Source organism: Babylonia areolata, chromosome 2 (assembly GCF_041734735.1).
Source record: "Babylonia areolata isolate BAREFJ2019XMU chromosome 2, ASM4173473v1, whole genome shotgun sequence".
NCBI classification, from domain to species: Eukaryota; Metazoa; Mollusca; class Gastropoda; order Neogastropoda; family Buccinidae; genus Babylonia; species Babylonia areolata.
Window position 1 is genome coordinate 26,900,277 of NC_134877.1, and position 11,061 is coordinate 26,911,337.

The window sequence follows — 11,061 nt, forward strand, 5'->3', positions numbered from 1 at the left end:
GTGTGTGTGTGTGTGTGTCTGTGTGTCCGTGGTAAACTTTGACATTGACATTTTCTCTGCAAATACTTTGTCAGTTGACACCAAATTAGGCATAAAAATAGGAAAAATTCAGTTCTTTCCAGTCATCTTCGTTAAAACAATATTGCACCTCTGGGATGGGCACAAAAAAAATAAATAATGAAGCCTTATTATATGCAAACTGCATTTACTGTTATATTTATATTTTTTGCATTCTCTAAACTTGGCACTTTGATCTGATATACTGACCCAACAACAAGAGCAGTCATTATTATCATTTGTTGTTCAAACAGGAACTTCTTTTGCTAAGCAAGGAAGTTTTATTTATTTTGCAAACGTTTTGGTGCAGATAGTAAAAAAGGGAAATTACTCTGTAATTAATGCTAGGGGACTTAATTTGCTTTAAACTGATCTTTCTCATCTTAAACATTACATTTTGAAATTATACCCAATATATAAAAAGCTTGTGTGTTTTGCTCTCAGTCAGAAGTGAGTCTTGAAGGCCTTGCCTCTCTTGTTCAGTTTATATTTGTTGCAAAAAATTTGACTCTCAACAGCAGGTTTTTCCCAAATTATTTTAAAATACTGATACAAAGACTTATCAGCAGAAAATTTCGCATGGTTTTCCTTCTTCATTTGTGAAATTTAGCATACAAAAATGGCCAGTTTCAGATGGCTGGAGACTGAAGATCCATGACAAAAAGTCTGAGGAGTTGCGAGATGATTCATGGCAACAGGTGAAATATCATTCACTTTCTGCTGAAAAGAAAGCTCAATTTACAAATTCAACAATATCACTCAGATGGCATCTGTTTTCAGATAAAGGAAAAAGAAAGAAAACACACACACACACACACACACACACACACACAAAGAAATATAAAGAGACAAGAGCACAGCATATTCAAAATCCAAGTATCACTTTCAGCAGCTGAAAACATTCAATATTTCAGTACATTTATGCACGCTGACAAAATCTGTACTGAAACCACAACTGCACAATACCTGATATATTGATGCGAAATAAGACTTGTGCCTCCTCTGACTTCTCCAGTGTCCCATCTTCCAGGAAGTTTGTCCTCTGAAAAGAATGACTGCACATTAGACTGGGTATCTGATCAGTTGATATCAGGCAAGTACACAGTTTGTCACTGTGTGTCTGTATCAATGAATGTGCACACAGTGAGTCACTGAGGGCAGAATGTAAAACCAGCTGTATGTGTTTTCTCTTTTAGTTTTGCCTTCAATAAAATAATCTTATTTGACCCTGTTCCAACTGCTGAACAATGTCAGTGAACATGTCAAAGAACAGTGCATGTGAGCACATTTGTTTATAATTCTAGATGTCAAGTTGTTCAGTGTGCGTGTGTGTGCACTGTATGTGCAAAGATATGCAACACACAAATAGGTAGCCGTGTTTGTTGGAGGCCACAATCTATAAATTTCAGTCAATGACCTATTCCAGCTACACATGAAATATAACAATGCTGATGAAAGTTTGGCCCATTTACATTTAAAAAAAAATACAATACCAGTGATGATTCATTTATCAGGAGACCAAGCTGGCTGCTCAGGTGTTCACAACTGTTGATGTACTTGATGTCATGCCAACTTCACATTTCCAGCTAGGTAGTGAGTGACAACAGAATACGGAGCAATTATGTGTGCATGCCGGATATATATGTTCTTGTTTCCATAACCCACTTAATGCTAACGTGGATCATGGGATCTTTAACATGCGTATCCTATCACATGAAAGCACATGTGCATTTCAGACAATGATGTAAATGTGAATTGAATTAACAATGTGCATGCATGTGTACACTTGAGACAATGATGCAAATGTGAACTGAATCAACAATGTCAAAAATCACATGCAAAAATCTGGGAATTATATTTAATTTCCCTATAACACCAGGTTTTCTTTGTTTTGTTTTATAATTTGACGCCTGCTGAGTAATTTTTTTTAAATGAATCAAAGTGGATCAGCAAGTATGGATCCTGGTTCTAAAAATAAGAAAAATCAACAGTGGGGCACCCTCACAAACCTTTTCATCCCGAGCAAAAGCAAACATCTCTTTCAGTCTTGCCACCATGTTTACTTTGAAAGAATAGTTTTGCTGTCAATTCTTTTTTGTATAGTATACACTTCCACTGTACTGCCTTCTCAACATTCTAGCTTTTCAAGTCTTCAATGTCAGACTGTGGAAGAGCATGGTGCATGTCCACTGTTGATAATCTCAAGAGTGCAGGAGATGGAGAAGAGAGAAAGGGAGGCAAAACTACAGAGAAGGCAGGGGAGGAAACGAGAGGGAAACAGCAGCAGAGCTGAACTGACTGACTGACAAAGAAACAAAGCTGCGTGTGTATGTATGAATGTTTGGGTGGTGTGTGTCACTGTGTATTTGAATGTACATGTGGCGTGTGTCACTGTGTGTGTGTGTGTGTGTGTGTGTGCGACTGTGTTTCGACTGTGTGCATTCCTGGTATCACAAGCCCAACCAGCCCCCGAAGAACAAAATGACCATCACTTAATTTGGCTACAAGGGCATTCACACACTGAACCTCCCTTGAACAGCTACATGTTGCTGGCCTACATGAGGAAATACTCAGTTCCAATGGTGATTCAACACCCCAACAATGGCATACTCTGCACATGTGACATTTGCTAATGAGGGAGAAATAACGGGAACAAATCTATTGTTTCCATGCTGACACATCTTACATAGAACACACCGTGCTCAGAAAACCGGAGGCTGGTGGTGGTGGCTGGTGGGGGTGGGGGGTGCAGGTGTTGAAAAGGGGAAGAGTGAAGCGAGGCTTTTCTGCACTGAACTGACTTATCACTGGTCATACTTTTCTGACAGTCACAAACTGGTTGCCCAGTTTTGGGCTATGGACAAATGCAGGCTGAGTTAAAAGAGAGAAAGAAGTGACAGAAAAAAGAAATGAATAGAGGGGCAGGGGGCTGGGGGGTTTGGGGGTGGGGCAGAAAGAGGAGCAATATAAATGATGAAATGAATGTTTTTAATTCATAACATGCAAAACACATATCTTAGATTTAAAGTCATGTCCACACCACAGACAAGAGCAAAATGAATAAACAACAACAAAAAAACAGATGATATCACTTTTTTTTTTTATCAGTGACAGGTCATGGATGCAAGCAAACCATGGACAGAGACAAAAACAACAAACTTTACACACTCACATTTGTTTTACACACACACTAACGCGGAATGACAGACATGGCCTGCAACTACAAGAGTGAAGACTTACGTGTGATAACCACTTTATCAAGCACAGGATTTAAGGAACAGAAAAAAAACATCTTTTCTTTTATGTATCTAACAACCACATTCATTGTAAACTGGATTAAGATGAACTCCAGTGGGCTTTTCCCTGTTTGCAAAGTAAAGACCTTGACTTTTAACCTCTGCCCCAGCTTTAGTTTATGGTATCATATATGGGAAAGCAAGGTCTCTTGCATACCAACCATCCTTCCAATGTTGGTGCCCATACTACTTAAGACTCCTTAGAAAATTGAAATGTTAAAGCTAAATTGGGATGCATACTCACACATGAACACATGCCATACAATGATACAAGTATGATTTTACACAAACACACACACTGACACGGACAACCAAGACAAGGTGATTACACAGACTCACTTTGTTTACACATGTGATTCAAAAATGACACACACCACAGCTTCCTCAGTCACTGACAATAACAACAAAACAGCATGAGATAATTTAAGACATTCAATACATAGACTGTGAGTTCTGCTGCATATAAAAAAAAAAAACATCCAGAAAGATGGCATGACAGCAGAAAACTATTAGCAGAAAACTATTCAACAATCACTAACATAATTACATAGACTCACTTTTGTTTACACAAATGAGTCAAAAATCACTCGATCAATAAATACAAGCGAGGAGCTTTCTTATTAGAAGTTCTAGCTAAATAAAAATCCATTTCCGTACCTGTCCTGAATCACTGGCCTTCTTGATGGAAACAATAGGACTGGTGGCCACCACCTCATTGGACGACCCTTTGAAGTACTTGAAACAGACGTGGGTGACATCTTTCTCCAGCAGGTGCACTATGTCCCCAAAGTCCCAGGTGATCTGCCCCGCCGGCCCCCCACTGGCACCACGCACCTTGCTCTCTAGGAACTTGGAGTTGTCCCTCTCTTCTGCAAAAACACCACACTCAAGTTTGAACAGATGCAACAATATAGACCGTATTAAAGCTCTTTACTGCAAACACCAAAAACCATAAAATAACAAAATATATTTACTGTGGATAATTAAAAGAAATTTCAAAAGTGTCTTTGGTTTAACTGTCACCATGAAGTTTTCTTTTTACTGGACCTCAAAGATGCATGAGAAAACCATCAGAAAATGACCACAAAGTGGTATAGATATATATTTACAGACGAGAAAGGAAATCTTATCCTATTCACAAACACGATACAAGGAAAGAAATCTGTGAATATATCTAGTGCACATACACACACATACACACACACACACAAAACCATCATTACATGCAGTATGTACCATTTCTTCCATTGATATCTGATACACAGAAGTTACCTTTATCAGTTTATGTGTCTATCATATTCACAGATGTATGTTTGTTTTTTAATCACAATATTTTTGATAAAAACAAATAAGAAACTACACAGAGCTTTCCCTAACCTTTTCAGGAGGCCATTGTACAAAATTTCTACCTATCCAGGCTATCATATTGTAAAATAACACATATGGACACACCAAAAAAAACACCAACTTAGCATGAAGAGCATCTTAGAGCATGACAAGGAGAGGATAAGACAGAATGAGACACAGACATGGTCAAAGATCTATCTCAAAGTGGTTAGTGCAGTATAAAGTATCTGATCAAAGTGAGGAAGAGACTGCAATTTACCTGCCAGGTACAAGCCAATCCAATCCTGTGCACCTACATCCTCCTTGATGTCCCAGGACACCACAACACGTGAAGTCTGACCATGTCCAACCTTGCACTCACGGCGATCAACACTCAACGTCGACCAGCTCTGAGGTGTGCTGAGGTTCAAGTTTGAGTCACTGTTGCTCCGCTCACGAATGCTACATGGCAAAGACTCTGACAGTTCTGATCTGGCAGATTGGTTCCTTGGCAGGGACAAGTCATCAATGGAGCTGTAGTCCGAATTGGACCTGTTTGCCTTTTCTCTCACCATACTTTGTATTACATGTTAACCACTCATATTTTTGTCCTCTTATGATGTAATGATATAGCTGTTTTCAGCTGATAGACACACAGATACTTTCAAATGAATGTATCGCTCATCTCTCTGTCAGATAAAACTTAAAAGTACAAAGCAGCTGCCGTTTTCTCTCCACCATTCCATGCTGATCCATACATCTGTAACAAAGAAAAAGGTAATCAGAAATCCAACAAAACTGACAGTGATCACAGACTTTATTTCTGAATCTGATTAACAGTGATTTATAACATGTCTCCAATAAGTGGCATTCAACATTAAAGTCTGATAATTCATCCAACTGATATACACTCAAATTGTAACTTACTATCAACATTACAAAAAGGAGAATCAATCAGCTTTTTTTAATTATAATAATAAATAAACCATCCTTTTCATGGATACTTGAATGAATCATCATTAAACCTTTTACAGCCGGCTCTGGTCAAATGTCTATGCCAAGAAATTTCACAACAAAACGTATACCTTTACACACACACACACTCATATATATATATATATATATATATATATATATATATATATATATATATATATATAAAGTAAAAACATTTTTCCCATTCAAAAACCTGCTGCATTCTTTCCAACTCTTCACTTTGTATTGCACTCTTCTGTACCGACTGCAATGACATTGCTTATAGCACTGCATCCAGCTTTGGAGTGATGCATTTTGTCCTTTCTCAGAATATATATCTGATAAATGGTGAGAACTTCTTACTAATAATTATATGTCCCACCAGCCTGCCTTACTGTTTAGGCCCGCCTGTCTGCAGCACAAAACTTTGCTCACTGGACACACTCAGCCAGGTTGATTACTCCAGAAAAGTGTCTGTATAGTGTTATTTCACTTCAGTACATTTATGTTTCGTTTTGCAAATTCATATTTTCTTAATCAAATGTTAAAAAAAAAAAAAAAGAAAAAAAAGAAACTAGCTTGCCAACCAATTTTCATGAGAAAAAAATTAACTGCTTTTGTTTGCACAATGATCGACAATACATATATGGCTTTCCTGTTAGTGTTACCAAGCATAATTTATCATTATGTCTTGTATCTTCAGACTAAGTGAAGAAGGTGGTCAGTTGACATTAAATCCTCACCTGGCCATTTCTGTTCTAGTACTTCTACTTCTATAAATAACTTTTGCCTGTAGCAGTTCGCTTCCTGAGCAACCTCCATCACCAGCGGTACTGAAAGTGTTGATTTACATTTAATTTTGGTTTTTCAAAGTTTAATTTCTTTTTTTTTTTTTTTTTTTTTTTTTTTGTTTTTTTGCTGCCCCATCATCTGCACCGTTTCAGTGGCATTACTCCCACGCCGCTCATTTAGATTCCCCCATACACGGCCACACCCGGGTTCGTCCGTCGCAGTTCCAGCGTCGGCAGTCCACAGGGAACCATCGATGTTAGGTCGCCTGGAGGCCACACACCAGAGGAGACCCTGCACTGCTGCTGAGTCACTTCGGTGGTGTTCAGTGGTGCCTGTTCTGATTTTACGTACTTAGGACACCACCTACTAAGCCCCCTACTAACGACAATAATGGCTTAGTCGCGGAGCCAGACTGAGTGAGCGTCCCTCCCAGAGTGGAGACCGCCACCACGTCCCTCAAACAACAGCCCCCGACGAATCCGCCGATACTGACGACATTGACAGGACTCACCCCAAGCACAGAAGTGGAGGGGTATCGAAACTGAGGTCACCATGAGAGCAGGGCATGAAAGGCCACAGACTTTGAGACTATTTTTTTTATATTGATGACGATGAAGGAGGAGGAGGATGACGATGATGATGACGATGTTGCTATGGAGGTCCATTTTGGTTTGGGACTGCGTGACAAGGCTGTACTCTACGCTTCCTGTCATAATGATATCCCGGCGTTAACCAGGCCCGAGAGATACAGACACTTGCAGTGTTGGTCAAGTAATTAGAGCAACACACCCAAAGACGCATCCTTGAAGTGGATGACACTCGACTGTGTGGTCCCAGTCTCCCCATTTAAGCCCACAGCACACTCAACTCTGGGTAGGAGCCGGCCACGGGCCGAAAAACCCACCTCCGCTGGGATTCGAACCCGCGTCCTCCCAGCCATCAGTCCGCGACGCTAACCACTTCGCCACGGCGGCTGGTAAGTTTAATTTCTTACTTAAGTTAACCAATACATCAGCTGACATCCTGAAAAAGGTGTTGCCATTATGCCTATAACATGTCCACTGGCGTTCTGAATCAATTCAAATTCTTTCCTCATTGGAGTTTGGTACAATGAACATAAACAGACTCTGATAGTCTGAATGGTTAGTTTAATGAGTCTGGATTATAAACACACTATCTAACTATTTTAAGTGAGCATCTGTCAGGAGGAAGACCCCTTTTTTCTCAAGAATTTTTGCTAACTGGACCACTTGGAGTGTGCATGTGAAGAGGGTTTGCTTCATATGCCAAAAAGGCATCACTTTGTCAAAACTCAAGTGAAGGCAGTCGTCCCTATCCATGAGATGAATTTACATAACATTGCAAGCTGTGCTGGTGATTATCATGTATTCATCAGTAGAACTATGATTGAGAGAGGGGTCTGTCTGAAGGTGATGACAACAACACTCAACATTGACAATACTGACAACATCAGAGAATTTTTTTTCCATTACATCATTTCTGAGTGAGTGATAGAAGGGAATCACATGTTTTTTTTTCACTTTTCCATGCTTTCTTCACTAATCAGATGACCCTATTTATTACAGAAGAGATAAACCGGAAACACAGCAGAGTCTTTTTTGGATCAGTTACAACCAGGAGAAAGGGAGTATCAAACAAAGCGCTCCTTTCTCTGAATGGTTACCTAGATTCAAAATAATTGGGGAAAAATCCCAGATTTACAACCCACATTCATTTTCTTTCACAAGACGATTACTTTCGTTCTGTATCTCCTACAGTTTTTGTGGGTTTATTTTTTTTATTACCCCTGAATCCTCTAATTCCCTGGCAAGGGGAGAGCACTTTTTTTTTCTTTTTTTTTTTAACTAAATTTTCTCTGGAACTGAACAGGTCAATCCCAAACTGTTGAACACATTAAAACTTGGAATAAAAAAGGAAATTTTTTTATCATCATAATGAAGCAGTTACGGAGATATTATAAAGAGGAAATGCTTCCCTGATCACTAAATTAATTCAGTGAAAGAACCAATGAACATATATATATAGCTTAAATTATTGTCAAGTCTCACTCTCACTACATGCCAAACACAGAACTGAAATAATAAAATATTTAGATATTTCCAAAAAGGGAAGACTGAGGTATACAATGGAAAAGAGGATTACAAATTAAAGATCACTGAAATGTATGACATTACTAATATTACTATTAGAATATCATCAACCTTCACAATTATTTCTTTAACTAAGGATGAACCAATTTTTTAAGACTGAGTGTGACAAAGTCACTGACATATATTTGAATTATTTCATTTAATATGTACTTCTTTGCAATGCTTGAATGCAGTCTGAACCTACACTGAGCAAGTTTAATATTAAAATAATAAACAAAGAAAAGCCATTAAAAATGAACAAGCCAGCCTTGCAGGATTTATACAGTTCTATTCTTAATTCCATCCTATATTCTCTTCTCGCCAGCAGGTCTTCAACTGTTGAAGTGTCATTCAAATAGCTTGTATACTATATGGTTTTTATTATTCAGATATGTACACAAACTTTAGAAGTTCAGTGTTGGGATTTTTGTTTAAAAAAAAAAAAAAAAAAAGATCCAAAACAAATAGACCAAAGAAGGGACAAAATGCAGGAAAATGAAAACAACAAAAAATAAGTTAGGAAAACAGTTTTGACAAGTCACTGAATTATTTGTAAAAAAAAAAAAATACAGTTCAATTTCATTCAGGACTTACAAAAAGAACTTCTGTAACTTTACTACAACTTGTTACCAGCTCAGGAAATTTCAAAGTCAATAACATTCACAGAAACTTTTAAATAGGATGGAACAGAATGGAAGTGATGCGTTACACAGCAGATGAATTTGATGCTACCTGAGATAATATTTGACTGCCAGTTATTAATTATTATTTCATATCTTGGTACACAAAATACTAAGTATGATTTAATAAATTTATGAATACAGATGTATAGATCTGTACACATTTACTTAATAACCTGAGTATGTTGCATGAATCATGAGAAACGAGTCATGATAAATGGAAATGATCTCTTTATTTCCATAAAGCCTGACAGATGCATTGCGAGCATGCGTGCGCGCGCGCACATACACACACACAGTAACACACACACACACACACACACACTGCGGCATACATACATATGACTGGTCTAAAGTGTTAGTAATTTATTCAAATACATATTATTTATAATTTGCATTATATTAGTAGTTCAGTCATACTCATACTGCCATGTTTTCTGGTTCTTTTTTGTTTGTTTTTATATAGCATCAACACCTTCCCCGGGTTGTCTTCTTTTGACAGTGTTTTTATGCAATTTTAATGATGTGCACAGTTTACAGAACTTTTCTGTTACACTTTCTGTTCTTCATTTACAATATAACTTGCACATGTATGCTAGAGTTCTGCTTATGACATACTATCTTACTAACACATTCAGCTCTTTCCCCCCTATCATTTAAATGTAGCAGTGCAGGCAAGTTGTGGAAGAACGTGATGAAGCCTAGACCTAAGTATCCATATCAAATGCAGAAGAATTGGCAAACCAACCTTCTATTTGCCTTTCTCAATTTTTCAATAAAAGTTGTTTGTTTTTTGTTTGTTTGTTTGTTTGTTTTTGTGTGTGTGTTTTGTTTTGTTTTTTGTTTCCTTCTTTCTTTCTTTTTCATGAATGCATGATTTAATACAAAATCATGATAATGTACAGACCTGCAACTGTGCAAGAGGAATGCAAGGAAGTCCAACGGATATTTCGTGCAATATACTTTATAACTACCCAGATTTACTCACTGTGACTCAATCATGAATGAAAAATACTGCGTGTTGACATAATACCCTTTTCTTATCGTTTGGTGTGTGAAGAAGAAAGAACAGAAGAAAGTCGTAAAATAAAGAAAACACAGCTCAACAGAGAAAATGAAACTCCGGTTCTGTCACATTCACAAGCTCATGAATGCCAGACCAATGAGCAAACTGAATCTATAATCAACATAACTGATCACCCAGAACCAATGTGAAAAGACCCGTGGTACCATTCTCGCTGCAGACTGAGGAAATGCTAGATGCCAGAGAGCCCATCCTCCCAGTCCCAATCGTTCACACACAACTCAATGAAGAGGAAGTATCGATAACCATTACACCTCATTATCTATTGCAGAAATGCAAGCCGGCCTTCCGTCTATTTTTGTTTCACTTACTTGTCATAAAACACGGTATATGGCCCCCATGATTGTTCACACAATTGCTTGCGTACACCAGTAAACACAGTACTTGCAAAATGAAAATTTATCATAGAAATTTACAGACGACCATCTTACAACGGAACTCTGGGAACCATCCTGTCGCTAAAGTTCACCTCTCAATTGCAAATGAAATGAAGAGAAATAGGTCAACATTATAAGGATAAGGGTTGACAAGAATTTTGTCCTAACTTAATTGGCTACAGTATTTCCAAATAACCAGCATTGATGAAATTATCTACCATTTAACGGAAATGAACTAGAAGTGTAAAATTTTATCCTGCATTTGATGGACCATTTATCTGTAAATAAACAATTAGCAAACGGAAGTACGCTTGTGCTCAACCC

The 11,061-nt window shown here is 37.9% G+C and overlaps 1 protein-coding gene across 1 annotated transcript in view; it reads right to left on the bottom strand.

Moving 5' to 3' along the window:
* LOC143299926 (E3 ubiquitin-protein ligase HECW2-like) overlaps nt 1-10,799 on the bottom strand; it is a 49,645-nt gene extending 38,846 nt beyond the window's left edge. Inside the window, exons 1-4 of the mRNA XM_076613466.1 lie at nt 10,672-10,799; nt 4,960-5,439; nt 4,011-4,222; nt 1,024-1,099 (exon numbers count right to left, since the gene is read on the bottom strand). Of these exons, the coding sequence (XP_076469581.1) occupies nt 1,024-1,099; nt 4,011-4,222; nt 4,960-5,254 (583 nt within the window). The 5' untranslated portion in view covers nt 5,255-5,439; nt 10,672-10,799. The remainder of the gene's footprint in view (nt 1-1,023; nt 1,100-4,010; nt 4,223-4,959; nt 5,440-10,671) is intronic.
* Between the last annotated feature and the right edge of the window lie 262 nt (nt 10,800-11,061).